The sequence below is a fragment of the Salmo trutta genome, chromosome 19 (assembly GCF_901001165.1).
Source record: "Salmo trutta chromosome 19, fSalTru1.1, whole genome shotgun sequence".
In the NCBI taxonomy this organism is placed as follows: Eukaryota; Metazoa; Chordata; class Actinopteri; order Salmoniformes; family Salmonidae; genus Salmo; species Salmo trutta.
Genome location: NC_042975.1, coordinates 42,343,951 through 42,369,460, shown reverse-complemented (window position 1 = coordinate 42,369,460; position 25,510 = coordinate 42,343,951). Strand labels below are relative to the sequence as shown.

General features: G+C 46.8%; 1 protein-coding gene across 5 annotated transcripts in view; it reads right to left on the bottom strand.

Moving 5' to 3' along the window:
- The window catches only part of LOC115154620 (Kv channel-interacting protein 1), a 44,033-nt gene extending 19,869 nt beyond the window's left edge, over positions 1–24,164 (bottom strand). The window contains exons 1-2 of one of the 5 annotated variants that reach the window (XM_029701056.1): positions 23,840–24,164; positions 23,005–23,166 (exon numbers count right to left, since the gene is read on the bottom strand). In XM_029701056.1, the coding sequence (XP_029556916.1) occupies positions 23,005–23,092 (88 nt within the window). In that variant the 5' untranslated portion in view covers positions 23,093–23,166; positions 23,840–24,164. Of the gene's footprint in view, positions 1–238; positions 543–7,690; positions 7,712–9,389; positions 9,697–23,004 lie in introns of those variants that run through there. The other 4 variants (XM_029701055.1, XM_029701059.1, XM_029701060.1 and 1 more) reach the window with 4 other exon arrangements.
- Positions 24,165–25,510: the final 1,346 nt, after the last annotated feature.

Sequence of the window (25,510 nt, the reverse complement as noted above, 5' to 3'; positions counted from 1 at the left end):
TAGAGTCTCATAACAAAGGGTCTGACTAGTTATGCAAATAAGGTATTTACATGTTTTATTTAATACATTTGTAAAAATTCAAAAAACCTGTTTTCGCTTTCTCATTATGGGGTATTGTGTGTAGATTTATGAGGAAAAACATTTATTTAATCCATTTTAGAACAAGGCTCTAACGTAACAAAATGTGGAAAAAGTCAAGGGGTCTGAATACTTTCCGAATGCCCTGTAGTTGACATACCTCTGGATGGTCGTCTCCTCTGCTTAGTCTGCATGGTCAAAGTGCCGACCACTGCGCCCATGTTGTCGCCGTGGAAACCCGCCTGTTCAAACAAACTGAGGACTGAGCAGTCTTCCTCTCTCTATGGCTTTCTCCCTTTCTATATCTCTGAATAAGCCTCTGCCCTCCTCCTGTCTCTTCTCTGTCTGGTCCACGTTGGGTCTCTCTATGGTGGTACCCCTGTTCTTTTGCCGTCGTTTCTGAGTGAACGAAAAATTGCTCAAATTCTCCTTCCCCAAATGCACACAAGCTGCTCATGCTTCTCCATGCCCCTCCCACCCTGCTCTCATTCACTCCTCGGTCACCCCACTCTCTTTTTCCCTGTCTTTCACTCTTCACCCCCACCTCCCTCTTCCATCCTTCCCTCCCTCCCTCCCTTCCCCTCCCTCTCTCCTCATACTGACACTGCATAACAGCAGGGTAACTGCTGCTGTGCTCACACCTCCAGACTAGTGAATGGTATGGATCTAGAGTATGTCAGGCTGAGAGTGATCCATACTACCCACATTCACTATGCTACTTCATCTTCTCTCCTTCTTCCCTTCCCTCCATGCCTACTCTATGACAGGGTGGAATATCTTTAAGCTAAGTGGCCTCTCATCCTGCTGCATTAGAGCTCTCTAGATAGTACCATCAGAATCTATTCACACCCCTAAAATGGTTTTCATTGCCATTTTTTGGTCAACAATCTACAGAAAATACAAATGTTAACATTTGTAATGAAAATATGAAAAATAAGTATTCAGCCCCCTGAGTGGCATGTCAGAATCACTTTTGGCAGCGATTACAGCTGTGAGTCTTTCTTCGTAAGTCTCTAAGAGCTTTGCACACCTGGATTGTGTTATATTTGCACATGTTCTTTTGAAAATTCTTCAAGCTCTGTCAACTTGGTTGTTGATCATTGCTAGACAGTCATTTTCAAGTCTTGCCATAGATTTTCAAGCAGATTTAAGTCAAAACTGTAACTAGGCCACTCAGGAACATTCAATGTCGTCTTAATAAGTAACTCCAGTGTATATTTGGCCTTGTGTTTTAGGTTATTCTCCTGTGAATGGTGAATTTGTCTCCCAGTGTCTGTTGGAAAGCAGACTGAACCAGGTTTCACTCTAGGATTTAGCCTGTGCTTAGCTCTATTCCGTTTCTTTTTATCATAAAAAACTCCCTAGTTCTTGCCTATGTCAAGAATACCCATAACATGGTGCAGCCACCACCATGCTTGAAAATATGAAAAGTGGTAGGGTACTATGGGGCGAGGTGTGTGTGTGTCCCATAATTCTCAGAAAAACCACAAGATGTCCCCCTAAAAAAATTCTACAGTTCCTCTGGCAGCCACTAGTCTTGATCAATTACAAATGACCTCCGTTTCATCAACATTTTTGAAGTCATTCCATCGAAACGATTTTGAGGTACATTTATCAAATGTTTTGTCATTTAGAAAAAGGTCATTTTGGTTAGTATGTTGGGGACAAGATGCCCCCCCCCCCCCCCCCCTACAATGGGGTGAGATACGCCCTTATGGTTGATCGTTTGTTTCTAGCAGTAATTTAGTCAGTCTGAGGTGAAATAAATACTAGCCAGCTAGTTAGCATAAGGTAATGTCTGCTAGCATAGCCAGATAACCCCCAGTTAGCAGGGTTAGAATTAGGGTTAAGGGTCAGAGTTAAAATAGAGGCCAGGTTTAGGGTCAGAATAGGTGTTAGGGTTAGGGTCAGAAGGTTAGGGTCAGAATAGGGGTGAGTGTTAGGGTCAGAATAGGGTTAGAGTTAGGGTCAGAATAGGGTTAGGGCTATTGTAAGGAATAGGGGTTAGGTTTAGGGTCAGCAGGTTAGGGTCAGAATAGGGGTGAGTGTTACGGTCAGAATAGGGGTTAGGATTAGGGTCAGAAGGTTAGGGTGAGAATAGGGGATAGGGTTAGAATAGGGGTTAGGGTTAGAAGGTTAGGGTGAGAATAGGGGATAGGGTTAGAATAGGGGTTAGGGTCAGAAGGTTAGGGTCAGAATAGGGGATAGGGTTAGAATAGGGGTTAGGGTTAGAAGGTTAGGGTCAGAATAGCGGTTATTGTTAGGGGTCAGAATAGGGCAGGGCATTAACTGCACATGCTTTTAATGTGCAACCCCAAACCCTGAGGCTTCGTTGAGACAAGCAGGTCAAAACCCCAGGCCACAGCCATTTGGGTGGGTTACCAATCTCTTTCGAATGTAACCTGGTGAGTCATATCCCAAAAATGAAAAGTTCCCTCGGCTGTCCAGAAACTGGCCTTTGACCTGGCGGAGAGGACAGGAATCCAAAACGCATTCAGTAAAGAAAGGTGGTTGGCAGGCATACACTGGTTTTACAGTTTTATGAAGCAGCACCCAGAATTATCCATCCGTATCCCACAAAAAAACGGTCTTATTTGAGCTGTTGGCTTCACCCCCATTATGACCTCTACCCCTACCACAACCTCTGCCACAACCTCCACCCCACAGCCTAGCCAGCACCCATAGGTCTCCAGTGACATTGCTCCAAATGTTGGAAAGAAAAACAAAAACGTCAACACAAATTCTCTGAAATATATAGTAACGAATAGAGTGATTAGAAAGAAGTGTTTGTTGAACCAATGCTCATGAGTTCTTGTTGTTAATTTGTTTGTTACCTTTTGTTTAAAGTACCAGTTCTACAACGAACTAACAGCGGCAGAGGTAATAGGCCAAGGATACAGAAAGGCTGAGTCGGCAACAGTCCTGAAGCCTCACCCCACAAAATGTTCCTGGAGGACAAGGCAAAAGAATGGCGCCGTGTTACCCTACTCAGTGATGTGTTGTGTTGGATTTGCCACAAACATAATGCTTTGTATTCATGGCATGAAGTTAATTTCTTATTTTTTGCAGTATTTATTATTGCAAAGTTGTTGCAAACAGGATGCATGTTATGGAATATGTGTTATGCTGTACCTTATTTTCACTGTCAATTAGGTTAGTATTGTGGAGAAACTACAATGTTGTTGATGCATCCTCAGTATTCTCCTATCACATCCATTCAACTCTGTAACTCTTTTAAAGTCACCATTGGCCTCATGGTGAAATCCCTGAGCGGTTTCCTTCCTCTCTGGCAACTGAGTTAGGAAGGATGCCTGTATCTTTATAGTGACTGGGTGTATATGCTGAAAGGGATATTCAATGTCTGCTTTTTTTATTTCCACCCATCTACCAATAGGTGCCCTTCTTTGCGAACCATAGGAAAACACACACACACACACACACACACACACACACACACACACACACACACACACACACACACACACACACACACACACACACACACACACACACACACACACACACACACACACACACACACACACACACACACACACACACACACGATGACCTCTAAAATACCCCTCTGCTTCCCTTTCTGCATGATTGCTTTGACATATGGCAGTGTCCTGCCTTGCTGTTGCATGTGTATTTTCCCTAAGAACAACATGTCAGTGCCAGCGAGGAGGAATGAGTCGAGGAGACGTGGATTCTCCATTTCAGGAGAAAAAAGATAATGATGGAAATTAGAATTATGACTGATTTTATGTAAAAACGTAGACACAATCCCATCACCCACACAGAGTTGTGTACGCATGTAAGCATGTATGCACATACGCTCAAACACACACTCATGCACGAACTCACGCCGTGTTTGTGTGTCTCGTAGGGCAGCGCAGTTCCTTTAGCTGGAGCCTCCTCTGTCTCTAGTGGTCTGTATAAATAGCTGCTTGTTTTTGTTCCCTGCTTTGTCTGATGTTTGCTCTCATTAACTGAGAGGTTTGAGATGAGAGAGAGTTTCCTGAAGTTAAATCAAAACTTCACATCCTAATTAATTATAAGAAAAACAAGCTATTTCAGGAACTGAGATTCCGATTCGTCCCAATTATGTTGGATTTCTGACTGCAGAGCACAGAACGGCCTATTAGAGACTAATACAGTCTTTCCTCTGCACATGGCGGGATTCTACTCAACCCTATCTCTGCTCTCTGTAGCATTTGAGTAGTGAATATTGTTTTGCATAACTCTAAGTGTTCTACATGCTGTGGGAATATATATGCAACTGCCTTAGTATGATGATGGGACAATTGGTATTCAGAGAGGGGATTGATCGAGAGAGAGAAATAGAGAGGGGGAATAGGGAGAGAAGAGAAGTAGAGGGGGATAGGGAGAGAAGAGAAGTGGAGGGGAGATAGGGAGAGAAGAGAAGTAGAGGGGGATAGGGAGAGAAGAGAAGTGGAGGGGAGATAGGGAGAGAAGAGAAGTAGAGGGGGGATAGGGAGAGAAGAGAAGTGGAGGGGAGATAGGGAGAGGAGAGAAGTAGAGGGGGGATAGGGAGAGAAGAGAAGTAGAGGGGGATAGGGAGAGAAGAGAAGTAGAGGGGGATAGGGAGTAAAGAGAAGTAAAAGGGGATAGGGAGAGAAGAGAAGTAGAGGGGGATAGGGAGTAAAGAGAAGTAGAGGGGGGATAGGGAGAGAAGAGAAGTGGAGGGGAGATAGGGAGAGAAGAGAAGTAGAGGGGGGATAGGGAGAGAAGAGAAGTAGAGGGGGGATAGGGAGAGAAGAGAAGTAGAGGGGGGATAGGGAGAGAAGAGAAGTAGAGGGGGATAGGGAGAGAAGAGAATTAGAGGGGGGTGAGAAGAGAAGTGGAGGGGGGATAGGGAGAGAAGTAGAGGGGAGATAGGGAGAGAAGAGAAGTGGAGGGGAGATAGGGAGAGGAGAGAAGTGGAGGGGAGATAGGGAGAGAAGAGAAGTGGAGGGGAGATAGGGAGAGGAGAGAAGTGGAGGGGAGATAGGGAGAGAAGAGAAGTGGAGGGGGGATAGGGAGAGAAGAGAAGTAGAGGGGGATAGGGAGAGAAGAGAAGTAGAGGGGGATAGGGAGTAAAGAGAAGTAAAAGGGGATAGGGAGAGAAGAGAAGTAGAGGGGGGATAGGGAGAGAAGAGAAGTAAAGGGGGGATAGGGAGAGAAGAGAAGTAGAGGGGGATGAGAAGAGAAGTGGAGGGGGGATAGGGAGAGAAGAGAAGTAGAGGGGGGATAGGGAGAGAAGAGAAGTAAAGGGGGGATAGGGAGAGAAGAGAAGTAAAGGGGGGATAGGGAGAGAAGAGAAGTGGAGGGGGGATAGGGAGAGAAGAGAAGTGGGGGGTAAATAGGGAGAGAAGAGAAGAGAAGTAGAGGGGGGATAGGAAGAGAGAAGTAGAGGGGGATAGGGAGAGAAGAGAAGTAGAGGGGGGATAGGAAGAGAGAAGTAGAGGGGAGATGAGAAGAGAAGTAGAGGGGGATAGGGAGAGAAGAGAAGTGGAGGGGAGATAGGGAGAGAAGAGAAGTGGAGGGGAGATAGGGTGAGAAGAGAAGTAAAGGGGGGAGATAGGGAGAGAAGAGAAGTGGGGGGGAGATAGGGAGAGAAGAGAAGAGAAGTAGAGGGGGGATAGGAAGAGAGAAGTAGAGGGGGATAGGGAGAGAAGAGAAGTAGAGGGGGGGATAGGGAGAGAAGAGAAGTGGAGGGGGATAGGGAGAGAAGAGAAGTGGAGGGGAGATAGGGAGAGAAGAGAAGTAGAGGGGGGATAGGGTGAGAAGAGAAGTAAAGGGGGGATAGGGAGAGAAGAGAAGTAAAGGGGGGATAGGGAGAGAAGAGAAGTAAAGGGGGGATAGGGAGAGAAGAGAAGTGGGGGGGAGATAGGGAGAGAAGAGAAGAGAAGTAGAGGGGGGGATAGGAAGAGAGAAGTAGAGGGGGATAGGGAGAGAAGAGAAGTAGAGGGGGGGATAGGAAGAGAGAAGTAGAGGGGAGATGAGAAGAGAAGTAGAGGGGGATAGGGAGAGAAGAGAAGTGGAGGGGGGATAGGGAGAGAAGAGAAGTGGAGGGGGGGATAGGGAGAGAAGAGAAGTGGGGGGGAGATAGGGAGAGAAGAGAAGTAGAGGGGAGATAGGGAGAGAAGAGAAGTGGAGGGGAGATAGGGAGAGAAGAGAAGTGGAGAAGTGGAGGGGAGATAGGGAGAGAAGAGAAGTAGAGGGGAGATAGGGAGAGAAGAGAAGTAGAGGGGAGATAGGGAGAGAAGAGAAGTGGAGGGGGGATAGGGAGAGAAGAGAAGTGGAGGGGGGATAGGGAGAGAAGAGAAGTGGGGGGGGAGATAGGGAGAGAAGAGAAGAGAAGTAGAGGGGGGATAGGAAGAGAGAAGTAGAGGGGGATAGGGAGAGAAGAGAAGTGGAGGGGAGATAGGGAGAGAAGAGAAGTAGAGGGGGAATAGGGAGAGAAGAGAAGTGGAGGGGAGATAGGGAGAGAAGAGAAGTAGAGGGGAGATAGGGAGAGAAGAGAAGTGGAGGGGAGATAGGGAGAGAAGAGAAGTGGAGGGGAGATAGGGAGAGAAGAGAAGTGGAGGGGAGATAGGGAGAGAAGAGAAGTAGAGGGGAGATAGGGAGAGAAGAGAAGTGGAGGGGAGCTAGGGAGAGAAGAGAAGTGGAGGGGAGATAGGGAGAGAAGAGAAGTGGAGGGGAGATAGGGAGAGAAGAGAAGTGGAGGGGAGATAGGGAGAGAAGAGAAGTAGAGGGGAGATAGGGAGAGAAGAGAAGTGGAGGGGGGATAGGGAGAGAAGAGAAGTGGAGGGGGGATAGGGAGAGAAGAGAAGTGGGGGGGAGATAGGGAGAGAAGAGAAGAGAAGTAGAGGGGGGATAGGAAGAGAGAAGTAGAGGGGGATAGGGAGAGAAGAGAAGTAGAGGGGGGATAGGAAGAGAGAAGTAGAGGGGAGATGAGAAGAGAAGTAGAGGGGGATAGGGAGAGAAGAGAAGTGGAGGGGGGATAGGGAGAGAAGAGAAGTGGAGGGGGGATAGGGAGAGAAGAGAAGTAAAGGGGGGATAGGGAGAGAAGAGAAGTGGAGGGGGGATAGGGAGAGAAGAGAAGTGGGGGGGAGATAGGGAGAGAAGAGAAGTAGAGGGGAGATAGGGAGAGAAGAGAAGTGGAGGGGAGATAGGGAGAGAAGAGAAGTGGAGGGGAGATAGGGAGAGAAGAGAAGTGGAGGGGAGATAGGGAGAGAAGAGAAGTAGAGGGGGATAGGGAGAGAAGAGAAGTAGAGGGGGATAGGGAGTAAAGAGAAGTAAAAGGGGATCGGGAGTAAAGAGAAGTAAAGGGGGAGAGAAGGGAGAGAAGAGAATTAGAGGGGGATAGGGAGAGAAGAGAAGTGGAGGGGAGATAGGGAGAGAAGAGAAGTAGAGCGGGGATAGGGAGAGAAGAGAAGTAGAGGGGGGATAGGGAGAGCTTCAGTAGTTAGACAGATAGAATCCCCTCTGGGCTTGAATTAGGTGTAAGATAAATATTAGAGCATTCAGAGCCTGCCAATACATAGTTAGCTGTGTCTGCTTCTTACTACTTCATTCATAGCCAGTCCTCTCACACCACACCAACCTGGTTTATTTAGTCCTGAAGCAGGCCATCAGAGTCAGTCCCCACAGTATAAGAGTTCATCTGAACCAGGCATACACAGAAACAAAGCCATCAACCATAACCAGTCTACACAGGATCCAGGACTCAGAACCATGCAACAGCACCCCTATCTCCTTCCTGCCTGTGCAAGAGACTGAGACATTGACAGACATACAGAGAGAGTTACGTAGGACAGGACATTTTCCACCAGAAAGCTCTTGTGAATTTGAAGAAAGGGCTTCAAACATTCTGAGGGGTTTTGTGTTTTTGCCCAGAACTTCTAATCCCATTGGATCTGTACCAACACTGTACATCTCTCTCTCTCTCTCTCTCTCTCTCTCTCTCTCTCTCTCTACCTCTCTCTCTTTCTGCATGTGTCTGTGTGTGTGTGTGTCTGCACACGTGTCAGTGTTCTAAAAAAGTCTCCCATCGTTTAAAAATGCATCCCCACTCTTTTTTCTACACCCCTTTCAACTTTCTCTTCATACTTGAAAGGAATTCTGTTCTCTCTCGCTCTCTCTCAAATAGCAAAAAAGACTGAAAGGCTTGGAGAAGACGGAGAGTAAGTGGGCAACAACAAAGTGCAGATTTACATCAAACGGTTATATGATGCATTCTATTCCTGTGGAAGGGATGTTGATAACTATGATAAGAAGAGGTACAATAGCCAATATCTACTATATTCAGCATTTCCATGAAACCAGTTGGTGTTATGGCTATCCTTGGGCTCTGTCAGATGCCCTTTGTATTCATCTCAGTATTGACAACAGATCAGTATTTCTCCACTAATTCCTAACAACGTCCTGTATGTCACCATTGCTTGACCAGTAGAAATAGATGATCAGGCAGTGTATCTGTAGCACCACATACAGTAGAGTAGTATAGACAACCATCTGAAGGGCCACAGGTTATACACACACTTTCACTTGAAAGGTAGTGTCTTAGTTACCAAACCGAGCAAGTGATGTGAGGCTGTTTGTGTGTGCCTGCGTGTGTGCGTGTGTGAGAGAGAGTGTATTCATACATACAGCAGCGATTTAATTAAACATCAAGGCATGAATAATCATGGATGTGTAACCATCCGACTCTCCCACCCTTTTCTTCCTGTATCTCCCCTTCTTATCTCATGTTAACAGCCTCTTCACCTCTCTTTCTCTGCTTTCTATTGGCAGTGTCTCACTCCCTCGCTTTCCATTAAAAACAGCTCACAGCCAATTGTAACCATGAAGAGACTTTGCAACACTTTTATAATGGCCCAAAACATAGGGAAAATATACAAAAATGCCATCACAACATACATGACACACACACACACACACACACACACAGTCAGATGAACTGCCCTAAAACATGCTTGGTTTGGTAACCAGCTCTGTACTCCACAGCAGCCTCATATGGTATTAAGCACACTAACACAGAGTAACTCCTCTAAAACAAATGCAAACAGTGCTCTCTCATCACAGTTGTAATGTGTTTAAAGACTGATGTGCTGAATCCTCATAAACAAAATCAATGAACAATCAATATGTAAACAGGTTATAATAAACCTCTGAAATGCATCTCTTGGAGAGTGCTGTGCTATTGACTTGGTCTAGAACTCCTCAAGTGTCTACACACGCACACACACACACACACACACACACACACACACACACACACACATTTTCAGGTGTTCTCATACCTCGTCTTCTGTAGTCGACCTGTTTGGTGTGCACAGAGAAAGTCCCCAGCACAACCCCCATCTCAATGTCTAGGTCCTCTTCTCTTCTCAAGACTTTGGATTTCCCTACCTCTCTCCTTCACTGTCTTTCTGAGTTCCTCTCTGTTAGCCTGTTCTCTACCCCTCTACAGGCGGGTCTCAGTCCCTGCTGTTCTCTTACACCAGTGTGTGCTTCTCTCTGCAGTAAACCATTGTCTTTGTTTCAAAATGCTGTGATATTCGCTCTTCCTCTCTCCCTCTCTCTCCGAACTGCTCCCTGAATCCTCCTCTCTAGTTCCTCCTCCTCTACTTTCTATCTTGTGGATTTGGAGGGCTGCGTGTGTTGCACACGGCGATAAGCGGGAGAGATGGGAGTGAGGAGGTTCTGGATAAAAGTGTCACAAGTCCACAGGGAGTTACACACACAGGCCAAGTCACACATTGTGATTTAAGTGGGACATTTGACATTTGATTACATATTTTGTTCTTCTCTCCTTCTTGCCTCAATTCTTCATTACTCTCTATCTCACACAATCCCCGAAGACTTGAAGGGGACATTTTTTGTGTGATAAATCAATGGGTTTCTCTTCACAGTTTCCCTCTTGAGAACCCTTCACCCCTTCCTGTCGTCTGTCTGTCATTCGTAAAAGTCACCGGCATTAATAAACACAACATACTTGGAAACAAATGGCCAACATGCTAATTCAAATGCAGCAAACTAAAGTGTGACGTGATAATGAAAAGTTGTGAGCAGATTAATTAACAACACATCCTTGAATGCTCCTGCCCATGTCCTGTCGTTTGTCTCCACACATGCTCATTTGTCAGTCTTCACAGAAATAGTTCCTCTACCCTTTGCCAATGAACATTGCCCCACACTAGCTATTTTATGGATCTCTCAGGGTCACGCACACTCAGTGGCCCTCACACACCGAGGAGAGAGCGGAGCAGAGATTAAATGAGAGTTAATTACAAATCCCTGGGAGGAGGGTCAAAGGAGGAGTGTTCATCTGTATCACTGACTCGATGTCCCCCTACGGTGAGAGCAGAGGGATGACCACACACCAGGACAGTACACGGGAGATTGAAGTGCACCTGAACGCACCGAAAACAATGATTATTTGGAGGAAAAACCAATAACATTTGAGACCATGTCTCTTGTTCACTTTTGGTGGTGTAATGTTGTGAGAGAGAAAAGGTTATGAGTTGGTAGAGACTATTTAAATGAGGGCAAGAGATAAAGACTGAGAAAGGGGGATAAAGAAACTGATGATTAGATGAGAAAATAGCCTCAAAGAGAAGAGGGAGTGTTAGAGATCAGGGAGGAAATATGAGCGTTTTCATTTCTTCCCTGTCTACGTGGATGGTACTGTAAGAGGCCAAATGTGTAACAAAGCCTTAGTGCTTCTGGGCCTCCATTAAACCCCCTTTAATCTGTCCATACAAGAACTCTCATCCTTTCATCTCTCCTCTCGCTCTCACCTTAACCTTAACATCTCTCCACCTCCTGCTCTGCCCTCGTTGTCCCCATCTTCACACTGGGTCCTGACAGAGAGAACAGAGAAACCAACCAGCAGAGATGAGTCAGGAGGAGAGGAGAGAGTTTGTAATTGGTTTATAATGACGGCACTCTCTACTAGTCTCTACTATTGGATCATGACTCTTTCTGAATGATTCTAGCTATTAAATAGTGATATCAGACATGAATACCTGAGTGGATGAACGAGAGAAAAGAACCAAGGCATCCAGACGTACTACTGTTGAGACATGGACTAAGATCCCCTGAGTCTTTGACCTCTATATATTTAATTTAACCTTTATTTTAACAGGGAGTTAAATCCATCAGGATTAATCAGACACTTTAATGGGAGGTTAATCGTTAAATACTACAGGAGGAGTGGGACAGTACACTTAAGCTTCCGCTCCCCATTCATAAATATTCACCCGTAGCCCGACGCTCTCTCTATGTTCTCCCTTCCTGTCTTTTTCTTATCATTTATTTACATCTGTCACGTACGTCGTAAGAAGGAGACCAAGGTGCAGCGTGGTAAGCGTACATCTTACTTTTAATAGATGAACACCGAACAAAACAAAAATACAAAAGGAACGTAAAGTTCTGCAGGCTTCACAGTAGCTATACAAAAACAAGATCATACAAAAACCCAGTAGGAAAAGGCTGCCTAAATATGATCCCCAAACAGAGACAACGAAAGACAGCTGCCTCTGATTGGGAACCATATCAGGCCAACATAGAAATACAAAACATAGAAATACATAATCTAGAATGCCCACCAAAATCACACCCTGACCTAACCAAATAGAGAAATAAAAAGGCTCTCTACGGTCAGGGCGTGACTGTACCCCCCCCAAAGGTGCGGACTTTGGCCGCAAAACCTGACTCAATAGGGGAGGGTCCGGGTGGGCATCTAGCCTCGGTGGCGGCTCCGGTGCGGATCCCCGCTCTGCTCGCGGATCCGCCATCCTCGGTGGCGACTCTATTTCGGGGTTCGTCGCTGAAAGCTCCGGACCGTGGATCGTCGCCGGAGGACCCGGACCGTGGATCGTCGTCGGAGACTCTGGACTGCAGACCGTCGCTGCAGGCTCCGGACTGGGAACCGTCGCTGCAGGCTCTGGACCGGGGACTCTCGCTGCAGGCTCCGTGCCATGGATCATCACTACAGGCTCCGGGCCATGGATCATCACTGGAGGCTTTGTGCCATGGATCATCACTGGAGGCTTCGGACCATGGATCATCACTAGAGGCTTCGTACGTGGAGCCAGAACAGGTCTCATCGGACTGAGACGTACTGGCAGCCTGGTGCGTGGAGCTGCCACAGGGCTTACCAGGCTGGGGAGATGCACTGGAAACCTGGTGCGTGGAGCAGGCACAGGGCTTACCAGGCTGGAGAGACACACTGGAGGCCGGGTGCATGGAGCAGGCACAGGATATACTGGGCCGTGGAGGCGCACTGGAGGTCTGGAGCATAGGGCTGGCACAACCCGTCCTGGCTGGATGCTCACTTTAGCCCGGCAAGTGCGGGGCGCTGGCACAGGACGCACTGGGCTGTGAAGGCGCACTGGCGACACAGTGCGTAGAGCCGGCGCAGGATATCCTGGACCGAGGAGGCGTACTGGAGACCAGGAGCGCTGAGCCGGCACAACCCGTCCTGGCTGAATGCCCACTCTAGCACGGCAAATGCGGGGTGCAGGCACAGAGCGCACCGGGCTATGAATACGCACTGGAGATACAGTGCACATCACCGCATAACACGGTGCCTGACTGGTCACACGCTCCCCACGGTAAGCACGGGGAGTTGGCTCAGGTCTAAACCCTGACTCCGCCAATCTACCCGTGTGCCCCCCCCCCCCCCCAATTTTGTTTTGGAGCTGCCTCTCGGGCTTCCGTCGTTGTCGTGACTCCCGATCTCGTCGCCGTTCCTCCCTCCCTGCTTCCACCTGTTTCATGGGAGGCGATCCCTTCCGGCCTGGATCTCCTCCCACGTCCGGGATCCTTTGCCATCCAGGATGTCCTCCCATGTCCACTCCTCCTGGCCACGCTGCTTGGTCCGTTTTTGGTGGGATCTTCTGTTATGTACGTCGTAAGAAGGAGACCAAGGTGCAGCGTGGTAAGCGTACATCTTACTTTTAATAGATGAACACCGAACAAAACAAAGAAAAATACAAAATGAACGTAAAGTTCTGCAGGCTTCACAGTAGCTGTACAAAAACAAGATCCCACAAAAACCCAGTGGGAAAAGGCTGCCTAAATATGATCCCCAATCAGAGACAACGAAAGACAGCTGCCTCTGATTGGGAACCATATCAGGCCAACATAGAAATACAAAACATAGAAATACATAATCTAGAATGCCCACCCAAATCACACCCTGACCTAACCACATACACTCACCCTATAGCATACACTCAAATGACCCCCTATTCCGTATTCTATTCTGTTTGGTTTCACTCTGTTTCAAATATTGTCTCTCAATGCCATTCTCCCTTCTACCATGGCCCCTGATAGAGCAGGAGCACATTTCCATCTGTGGTAAAATGAGATAGAAATGAGATGATCACCAAAGAATAGCAAAAGAGCATTTTCTTCACATTTTGTCAACTCAGAGAGTTTATTTTTCTGTATTTGAGAGTTGCATCTCTAACAGATCAATTTATCTCTACCAAAGCTGTTGAGATTCTAAGAGTTGTATTGCAATCAAGCATACATACTTAGCACATCAAAAACACACAAACACCTGAGCACACACAAAACACGCACTTACTGTATTAACACATTGCTGTGGTGCAAATTCATGACCAACAGATGGCAGCATAGCACACCATTTCAATAGCTTTACAGTAGTCTTCCTGTCACCACCACTTCAAGCCAGGGCTATCTCATTTCCTTATAAGTGAATGGAATATCAGACGTACATACAGTTTACTGAAATAGTCAAGTATATTTCATTATATACTATATCATTTTGTAATGTACCATACTACACTATACCAAACTGTACTATAATATACAGTACCATACTGATGGCAAATGAGGATAGGCCAAAGGAGACAGAGAGAAAGAACAAGACATATAGGAGAGAGATAGAAACGAGGGCAGTGTTTGAGAGGGAGAGAGAGAGAGAGAGAGAGAGAGGGAAAAAGAGAGAGAGAGAGGAAGCCAGATATATAAATAAACTGAGAGGGAATGAGATTACGTAAAAAGGGAGGAGAAAGGATTTAAAAATTAAAAGTGGTGACGTGCACACTGTCAACTTCAATCTACTACCATTACACACACAGAGAGAGAGACAGAGGAGAGACACAGAGAGAGAGAGAGAGAGAGAGAGACAGAGAGGGAGAGAGAGAGAGAGAGACAGAGAGAGAGAGAGAGAGAGAGAGAGAGAGAGAGAGAGAGAGAGAGGAGAGAGAGAGGAGAGAGAGAGAGGAGAGAGAGAGACAGAGAGAGAGAGAGAGAGAGAGAGAGGAGAGAGAGAGAGAGAGAGAGAGGAGAGAGAGAGAGAGAGAGGAGAGAGAGAGAGAGACAGAGAGAGAGAGAGAGAGGAGAGAGAGAGAGAGAGAGAGAGAGAGAGAGAGAGAGACAGACACAGAGCGAGAGAGAGAGACACAGAGAGAGAGAGAGAGACACAGAGAGAGAGAGAGAGAGAGAAGAGTGTAAAGAAAGTGGTCCAGCCAGACTTTAGGAGCATCGCCTGTGTACATCTAAGTGAGCAGGGCGTTCAGGTGGATGTACTGTAGAGAAGGTTGAGTCCCAGTGAGTATGAAGAGTCAAATAATGTCACTGTACCTGCGGTGGTAGATGGGGGAGAGCACAGTCATGATTGTGAGGGGGAAGAGTGATGCTGCAGAGAGCAACTGGGGGTAAGAGAGAGGGGGGGATTAAATACCTAACACCTTGGTTCAAACTTCCGTGTACATCATCGTGCACATGTGATTTTGTCTATCCCCACCAGACACCATCAAGTTAAAATACCAAAACCAACTGGGAATCAATTGTATTCATTTTGGGGCAGGTCGAAGCACACATGAAACATTCATGTATATTTAGCTAGCTAGCTGTTGCTAGCTAGTTTGTCCTGGGAGATTAATATTGCGTTGTTATTATATCTGACATGCATAGAGTATGGTCCACTTTTTAGCTGGTTCTTTGTAGAATTTTAACCCGGAGTCATACACAATCGTCTTTGATTAATCTCTCTTTGTTCATCTGTGAAGCAGCCACGTGGGTTTGTATCTTTGTGAAAACCAATAAGGAGATGGGAGAGGCGGGACTCGCAGCGTGTCAAGTGTCTCAAATGGTGAAATAAGTTATATTTTACCATCCGGTAACGTAGACGCTCATTGACGTGCGCGAGCAGTGTGGATGAAATGATTGAATAACATATTCGCATACATTTATTTTGCAATGCTCTTGCACGCAATGTGGCCAGTCTAGCCAGGGTGTAAGGGGCAGGGCTTGGATATAATGGAGGGGGACAAATGACCTTGCTGTGGCCCCACACCCCAACCAGTGGGACCTGAGTCCAGATGTTCTAACTAAACTCACCCAAGTGTATGCCAATGTGCGTGATCAGACCTTCTAACCTTTATAGGAACGTAGATGTGCCTGTATCAAGGTGTGTGGGCCCATTTGAAGTGTGTCCTGTGGGTTTTTCTGTGTGTGTTTGTGTCTGTGTGTGTGTCTGTGTGTATTAGTGCGTAAGACTCTTTGTTGTGTTTGCGTGTTCGTGAGAGAATGTGTCTTTGTCTCTGTTTGTGTCCAAGTGTGTGAGTGTGTATTCAGTTTGTGCTCCTCTGGTCTCTCCAAAAAAAGAATGAGACGCCCAACTTTACCCATAATCCTCTGGGAGAGAGCTGAGTGACTGGGCAGAAGGTGCAGTCAGCAGCGCCTCTCTTGTTGCTCTCACTCTCACTTCAATGTTTTGCTTCACTCCCTCAAGCTTCCCCCTCAAGACCCCTGAAAGGTCTTTAAAAAAATAACTGTTAACCATAACCATGGTAACTGCTACAGCTCACTCACACATCTATGGTAATTAGTTTGGGATTTATTTATTTATTTATTAATTCAGCAGTTTAGATATGCCTGAACAAATCAGATCTGCCACAGTCCAATGGACACATTTGCTCAGACAAACACCTTGAGACTGGGATGTTATGCTCTAAACACAAGGTATAGAACACCAGCAATCACTGGATAATGTTCCAGGAAATAGTTACACCTTGTCTTCACAATGTACAAGGAGAGAATTAAGTGACAAAATAAGTAAAACAAATAATTATATCGCGTATCATACGGCCATTTAAATGGAGACAAAAAACGTGCCCTTAATTAATGGTCCGTACAACCCTCAAAGGGTTGAATAGAAAACATGGACCTTTACTGTTGTTTAGGGCCTGCTGCAATTAGAAAGGGCTCGCACGCACACACACACACACACACACACACACACACACACACACACACACACACACACACACACACACACACACACACACACACACACACACACACACGTCATATATAGCAATCCACATACAGTCCATGAGAGGCCAGGAAGGCAGGGCACTCTCCTTCTTTCACTCCATCTCTCCCATGCTCTCTCTGAGTGGATCTGAGTGGATGACTGGATGAGTGGTGTGGCAGAGCAGCAGTCCCATGGCACGCCAGCCAGGCCCATGCAGCCTGCAGATAGGACCTGACCTGAGATACCTCCTATCAGCATTGCTTGTGCTTATGCCTGAGGTTATGACGCATCCCAGGCATACACCTACAGACACTATTGCAGAAATACACAAAAACCTACAGAAATATACACACATAATCATCATGCACTCATTATTTACTCATTATGGGAGGAAAGAGAAGAGGTGGAAGGGGGGGAGGGGGGTTGCGTGCTTGTGTGGTGGGCCTGAATAAAGGCTTGCTGGATCTAATGTTACATTTACATAAGACTCTGCCGGAGAAGATTTGGCACCAGAATATTCCAGTGGTGCCAATGAGAGAAGAAAGAATCATCTCAACTGGAACTGGAATATTGGTAATGAGAGGATGAAAGGACAGAGGATACAGTAAACAAGGTAATGGTACTTAGTGGGAAGGAGAGAGAGTGAGAGAAAGAGAACCCTGAAATGGAAGTAGTGAGGGACATTTTGTAAACTGACACTTAAATTGCAGCTTCAGCCTCAAGGAGAGGAAGGTCTTAGTCCTTCATGAATTCAGGTTTAGAATCCAAACACACACACTGACTCAAACACAAGGAAACACACCCACAATGCTTTTATCTAACGCCTGAGGAAAGTGGTTTTACACCTGTACCCTTCCCAAAACAGCCAGATTGATCGCACTGTCATTCTCTGAAAATGTCAAGCACTTTTTCATTATCTTCCAGAGCTTACCGTGTCACACAGAGCTGTAAACCAGGGTGATAAATAAGAGCTAGCCTCGCTTTCGCTCACTGTAAAACACCTTCCAACACAGACACACCACCATGGTAACCGACCGTGGCACCTAGAGAGAGAGAAGGAATGCTCATCCTGACACACTACCAGTGAGTTTTATCAGGCTCTGCCAGAAATCCCTCCTGGGGACCCCTCACACCTATTTGCTTATCTGAATTCAGGGGTTTTACACACCAACCAAACTCCTGGGAGAGCGCGATGGCCCCCATTTGATTAGACACCCCTTCAGTGAAAGGTTCACAATTGGGTTTTAATTGAACTGCCATCTAATTATGCCTGGTTCATTTGGCACTGATGGATTGTCTGTAGTGTAGATGTTCCTGCCCAGAGTAAGAGAGAAAGTGGACAGGTTGTTTCCTCCTTATTCAGCCGGTGAGATCATTGAGAACACAGACCAGTTGCCAGAGGCTGAATGACTTCATTAGTCTTTGTTGAAGAAACTGAAGTTGAAGATCCTGAGCCCGTGCCTACAGCCAGTCTCCTAGTCCTCTGAGGATCCTGAGCCCGTGCCTACAGCCAGTCTCCTAGCCCTCTGAGGTTCCTGAGCCCGTGCCTACAGCCAGTCTCCTAGTCCTCTGAGGATCCTGAGCCCGTGCCTACAGCCAGTCTCCTAGTCCTCTGAGGATCCTGAGCCCGTGCCTACAGCCAGTCTCCTAGTCCTCTGAGGATCCTGAGCCCGTGCCTACAGCCAGTCTCCTAGTCCTCTGAGGATCCTGAGCCCGTGCCTACAGCCAGTCTCCTAGTCCTCTGAGGATCCTGAGCCCGTGCCTACAGCCAGTCTCCTAGCCCTCTGAGGATCCTGAGCCCGTGCCTACAGCCAGTCTCCTAGTCCTCTGAGGATCCTGAGCCCGTGCCTACAGCCAGTCTCCTAGTCCTCTGAGGATCCTGAGCCCGTGCCTACAGCCAGTCTCCTAGTCCTCTGAGGATCCTGAGCCCGTGCCTACAGCCAGTCTCCTAGTCCTCTGAGGATCCTGAGCCCGTGCCTACAGCCAGTCTCCTAGCCCTCTGAGGATCCTGAGCCCGTGCCTACAGCCAGTCTCCTAGCCCTCTGAGGATCCTGAGCCCGTGCCTACAGCCAGTCTCCTAGTCCTCTGAGGATCCTGAGCCCGTGCCTACAGCCAGTCTCCTAGTCCTCTGAGGATCCTGAGCCCGTGCCTACAGCCAGTCTCCTAGTCCTCTGAGGATCCTGAGCCCGTGCCTACAGCCAGTCTCCTAGTCCTCTGAGGATCCTGAGCCCGTGCCTACAGCCAGTCTCCTAGTCCTCTGAGGATCCTGAGCCCGTGCCTACAGCCAGTCTCCTAGTCCTCTGAGGATCCTGAGCCCGTGCCTACAGCCAGTCTCCTAGTCCTCTGAGGATCCTGAGCCCGTGCCTACAGCCAGTCTCCTAGTCCTCTGAGGATCCTGAGCCCGTGCCTACAGCCAGTCTCCTAGCCCTCTGAGGATCCTGAGTCCGTGCCTACAGCCAGTCTCCTAGGCCTCTGAGGATCCTGAGCCCGTGCCTACAGCCAGTCTCCTAGCCCTCTGAGGATCCTGAGCCCGTGCCTACAGCCAGTCTCCTAGCCCTCTGAGGATCCTGAGCCCGTGCCTACAGCCAGTCTCCTAGTCCTCTGAGGATCCTGAGCCCGTACCTACAGCCAGTCTCCTAGTCCTCTGAGGATCCTGAGCCCGTGCCTACAGCCAGTCTCCTAGTCCTCTGAGGATCCTGAGCCCGTGCCTACAGCCAGTCTCCTAGTCCTCTGAGGATCCTGAGCCCGTGCCTACAGCCAGTCTCCTAGTCCTCTGAGGATCCTGAGCCCGTGCCTACAGCCAGTCTCCTAGTCCTCTGAGGATCCTGAGCCCGTGCCTACAGCCAGTCTCCTAGTCCTCTGAGGATCCTGAGCCCGTGCCTACAGCCAGTCTCCTAGTCCTCTGAGGATCCTGAGCCCGTGCCTACAGCCAGTCTCCTAGCACTCTGAGGATCCTGAGCCCATGCCTACAGCCAGTCTCCTAGCCCTCTGAGGATCCTGAGCCCGTGCCTACAGCCAGTCTCCTAGTCCTCTGAGGATCCTGAGCCCGTGCCTACAGCCAGTCTCCTAGCCCTCTGAGGATCCTGAGCCCGTGCCTACAGCCAGTCTCCTAGGTCTCTGAGGATCCTGAGCCCGTGCCTACAGCCAGTCTCCTAGCCCTCTGAGGATCCTGAGGAAAGGAAGACCCAGAGTTACCTCTGCTGCAGAGGATAAGTTCATTAGTTAACAGCCTCATAAATAGCAGCCCAAATAAATGCTTCAAAGCTCAAGTAACAGACACATCTCAACATCAACTTGCTGCCATGAAACCACTACTAAAGGACACCAATAAGAAGAAGAGACTTGCTTGGGCCAAGACACACGGGCAATGGACATTAGACCAGTGGAAATCTGTCCAAACTTTAGATTTTTGGTTCCAACCGCCATGTCTTTGTGAGATGCAGAGTAGGTGAAAGGATGATCTCCGCATGTGTGGTTCCCACCGCGAAGCATGGAGGAGGAGGTGTGATGCTGTAGGGGTGCTTTACTGGTGACACTGTCATTGATTTATTTAGAATTCAAGTCACAATTAACCAGCATGGCTACCACAGCATTCTGCAGTGATACGCCATCCCATCTGGTTTGCGCTTAGTGGTACTATCAATTGTTTTTCCACAGGACAATGAACCAAAACAAACATCCAGGCTGTGTAAGGGTTATTTGACCAAGAAGGAGATTGATGGAGTGCTGCATCAGATGATCTGGCCTCCACAATCACCCAACCACTGCACTGAGGCTAGGAAACACTGTCACTACCGATAAATCCACTATAATTGAGAATTTCAATAAGCATTTCCCTACGGCTGGCCATGCTTTCCACCTGGCTACCCCTACCCTGGTCAACAGCCCTACGCTCCCCACAGCAACTCGCCCAAACCTCCCCCACTTCTCCTTCACCCAAATCCAGATAGTTGATGTTCTGAAAGAGCTGCTAAATCTGGACCCTACAAATCAGCCGGGCTAGACAATCTGGACTCTCTCTTTCTAAAATTATCTGCAGAAATTGTTGCAACCCCTATTACTAGCCTGTTCAACCTCTCTTTTGTATCGTCTGAGATTCCCATAGATTGGAAAGCTGCCGCGGTCATCCCCCTCTTCAAAGGGGGAGACACTCTAGACCCAAACTGCTACAGACCTATTTCTATTCTACCCTGCCTTTCTAAGGTCTTTGAAAGCCAAGTTAACAAACAGATTACCGACCATTTCGAATCTCACCGTACCTTCTCCGTTATGCAATCTGGTTTCAGAGCTGGTCATGGGTGCACCTCAGCCACGCTCAAGGTCCTAAACGATATCATAACTGCCATCGATAAGAGACATTACTATGCAGCCATATTCATCGACCTGTCTAATGCTTTCGACTCCGTCAATCACAACATTCTTATTGGAAGATTCAACAGCCTTGGTTTCTCAAATGATTGCCTCGCCTGGTTCACCAACTACTTCTCTGATAGAGTTCAGTGTATCAAATTGGAGGTTCTGTTGTACGGACCTCTGGCAGTCTCTATGGGGGTGCCACAGGGTTCAATTCTCGGGCCGACTCTCTTCTCTGTATACATCAATGATGTCGCTCTCGCTGCTGGTGATTCTTTGATCCACCTCTACGCAGACGACACCATTCTGTATACCTTTGGCCCTTCTTTGGACACTGTGTTAACTAACCTCCAGATGAGCTTCAATGCCATACAACTCTCCTTCCGTGGCCTCCAACTGCTCTTAAATGCAAGTAAAACTAAATGCATGCTCTTCAACCGTTCGCTGCCCGCATCACTACTCTGGACGGTTCTGACTTAGAATATGTGGACAACTACAAATACCTAGGTGTCTGGTTAGACTGTAAACTCTCCTTTCAGACTCACATTAAACATCTCCAATCCAAAATTAAATCTAGAATTGGCATCCTATTTCGCAACACAGCATCCTTCACTCATGCTGCCAAACATACCCTCGTAAAACTGACCATCCTACCGATCCTCGACTTCGGCAATGTCATTTACAAAATAGCCTCCAACACTCTACTCAACAAATTGGATGCAGGCTATCACAGTGCCATCCGTTTTGTCACCAAAGCCCCATATACTACCCACCACTGCGACCTGTATGCTCTTGTTGGTTGGCCCTCGCTTCAAACTCGTCGCCAAACCCACTGGCTCCAGGTCATCTACAAGTCTCTGCTAGTTATAGCCCCGCCTTATCTCAGCTCACTGGTCACCATAGCAGCACCCACCCGTAGCACGCGCTCCAGCAGGTATATCTCACTGGTCACCCCCAAAGCCAATTCCTACTTTGGTCGCCTTTCCTTCCAGTTCTCTGCTGCCAATGACTGGAACGAACTGCAAAAATCTCTGAAGCTGGAGACTCATATCTTCCTGACTAGCTTTAAGCACCAGCTGTCAGAGCAGCTCACAGATCACTGCACCTGTACATAGCTCATCTGTAAATAGCCCATCCAATCTACCTCATCCCCATACTGTATTTATTTATTTATTTATTTATCTTGCTCCTTTGCACCCCAGTATCTCTACTTGCACATTCATCTTCTGCACACCCTACCATTCCAGTGTTTAATTGCTATATTGCTATATTGTAATTACTACGCCACCATGGCCTATTTATTGCCTTACCTCTCTTATCCTACCTCATTTGCACATGCTGTTTATAGATTTTTCTACTGTATTATTGATTGTATGTTTGTTTATTCCATGTGTAACTCTGTGTTGTTGTATGTGTCGAACTGCTTTGCTTTATCTTGGCCAGGTCGCAGTTGCAAATGAGAACTTGTTCTCAACTAGCCTGCCTGGTTAAATAAAGGTGAAATAAATAAAAAAAATAAAAACCTCAATCCAATTGAGATGGTTTGGAATGAGTTGGACTGCAGAGTGAAGTAAAAGTAGCCAACAAGTGCTCAGCATGTGTGGGAACTCCTTCAAGACTGTTGGAAAAGCATTCCAGGTGAAGCTGGTTGAGAGAATGGGTGTGCAAAGCTGTCAATAAGGAAATGGGTGGCTACTTTGAGGAATCTAAAATATATTTTGATTTGCTTAACACTTTTTTGGTATGATTCCATATGTGTTATTTCATAGTTTTGATGTCTTCACTATTATTCTACAATGTAGAATATAGTAAAATAAAGAAAAGTCCTTGAATGAGTAGGTGTGTCCAAAACTTTTGACTCTTACTGTATTTGTGATACATTTTTAGACTTTTTCCCGTTTTCTAAAACCTCCTTTTCAATGTCTTTGACAAGAAATCAAAGCCTTTGCTCATTCTACATTTTTACAATTTAAAATGGTTGAAAATGTTATATATGCCTTAATAAAAATATTCAAAAATATAGTCTCTTAGCTGTCCTTTGACACCCAATTTGATATGCTCCGATAAACTTCACATGTTGGTGCTCATGGGTCCTTCTACATGGAAATGACCAGACGTAGTGACTTCCTTTCTCGCATAATATTTACAATATCATATCTACAGAACATAGCTAGCGTGAGAGTAAAGGAGGATGCCAAGGAAAATAAGAGAACTGAAAGAAAACAGAGGAGGATAAGGCATGTTAGATGAGGCGGGTGCAGTACCTTTGGTAAGCGTCCCAGAGACAAGCCTGCGTAGAGACTGAATGAACTTGAGCACCCCCTGTCTGCAGCGGCAGGTACAACCAGCCATCCTGACAGAGACGGGCCAACGTGGCCACTGGAGCGTCACTGGAGCTGATCTGCCACTGTCCTCCTCACCCACTCCTGATGGGGTAGAGAAGAGTAGAACAAATTGTCTCTCAAAGGTTCATTATATGTGCTAGGAATGCCTCCTTCAAAGAGTTGACGGGAGCCTAAGGTGGAGAAATGTCTCCTTCACTGGCTCCTTACACTCAAAGGATGTACCCTTTAAAATTATCCAGTGTGAAAACACATATCTTCTTGATGAGGCCCTTAGAGAAGAAATTTCAAAGTCCCGTTTAGAAAATCCTCATGGGGAAAACTGTGAGGAAAGATGAAGCCGCTTGTAAGTTAGAGGTACAGTACCTGTCTTCCGGCCTGTCTTACATTGAATCCAAAACTCAATAATTCACTCACTCAGACTAACACTCACTCAATCACTTATACGCTCAAACACTCAGTTACACACTTTCTCACTAACACTCACCAACTCACACATCCACTCACACACTCACACCCCCACCCACTCACACACACACACTCACCCACACACTCAGGCACACAGGTAAGATCCAAAGCCTGTTCTGTTGCACAGACAGAAAAACAGCCAGCAGTATCAGAAACAAATATATGTTGGTAGGTAAGAAATACCCAGACGTCCGTCTCTCAAACTTTAAAAGGAAAAGTTGTGTTTCAACATCAGATGAGAAGGGAAAGATTAATAATTGAGTGGCTCAGGAAGGCGTAGAATGCAGACCATCGTAGAGAGCTCAGTGCGCTGTAGAAAGTTCTCTGTGTCCGTGGAGATGCCGTGTCCACTCCTCTCTCCTGTGTCCTCTCCTCTCTCCCCCCTCTGTGTTTCTGTCTTTTTTGATCACCCCTCTCTCTCCCTCAGTCTCTGGGGTGTTCCTCTTGAGGTCTCTGTGGACAGCGGGTTCTCTATCTTTATATACACCTCTCTCTCAATCTCTCTCTGTGTTGCCTGGTCCTCTCTGGGCCACTTATAACTGGAGCCCTGCGTATGTGCTGTTCTGTTCGGTTCTGTACTGCTGTGTATTGCCTCTGCCTAGCTCTGCTCCTGGACAGATCCCTGCAGCAGAGAACGCCACCCACTTCCACCGCTGTTTGCTCCCTCGCTCTCCCTCCTCCCCTTTCGCACATTTGCTCTGTCTCTCTCTATCTCTCTGTTGGTCTCTCCCTCATTTTCTGTCTCACACACTCTTCCTACTTCACACTCTTCCTACTCTTCCATTTTCTGTCTCACACACTCTTCCTACCTCTTCCTACCCCCCCCCCCCCCCATAGCCACATGAGGATGAGGCAACATTTAACATCCCTTGGTTCTCTCTTCCCCTTCCTTTTGAATCTATCTTTTCTTTATTTTAATATATATTATTTCATCCTTTTCAAGTTAGCCTTAAGCGCCTGATTATTGCTTGCCGTCATTGGGTTAATACACCAGCCAGCTACAGGGATTGTGACTGCTAGAGGAGGAAGCCACTGAGATGACAGTAGTAGGGCAAGTTACTGGGATTATTGTGTGAAGAGGCTGTGGAAGGAAGGGATGGAGAATGGATGGAAGGGGGAGTGGTGAGGAATAGGTATGCAAAGAGGAGAAAATATGCTTCTAAAAAGCCTTTCGTAGTTCTAATTAAAGTGCAGATTAGTGTTGGACCTTGCTCGGTCCATAGAGATATTCTTATCTGGAATGGTGTGAGTTTGAAAAGTGGATTATCCCCACGAGAAGGCATATCTCATTTTGTTATTACTAAAGCTGTTCAAATATGAACACTATCTACACTGAGTGTACAAAACATTAAGAACACCTTCCTAATATTGCCTTCTTAATATTGAATTGTATGGACACTACAAGGTGTCGAAAGCAGGTATGCTGGCCCATGTTGATTCCAATGCCTCCCACAGTTGTTCCAAGTTGGCTGGATGTCCTTTCGGTGGTGGACTATTCTTGATACACTTGGGAAACTGTTGCACGTGAAAAACCCAGAAGTGTTGCAGTTCTTGACACAAACCGGTGCGCCTGGCACCCTGTACCCTGTTCAAAAAATGGAAATATAATATTATTTTATACTAATACAATTCATCAGAGAAATATATTTTATTTAAGAAGTAATATGGGTCAAATTGATTGGATCCCTTGTTTTCAATAATGCGGCACTCTACCCTTGCGACTCTACCCTTACAGCCTTCCCTGTAGCTCAGTTGGTAGAGCATGGTGTTTGCAACACCAGGGTTGTGGGTTCGATTCCCACGGGGGGCCAGCACAGAAAAAAAAAAAAAAAAAAAAAATGTATGAAATGTATGCGTTCACTACTGTAAGTCACTCTGGATAAGAGTGTCTGCTAAATGACTAAAATGTAAATGTAAATGCGAGGATAACGACACTGAGCCTTTGAACACAAAATCTACT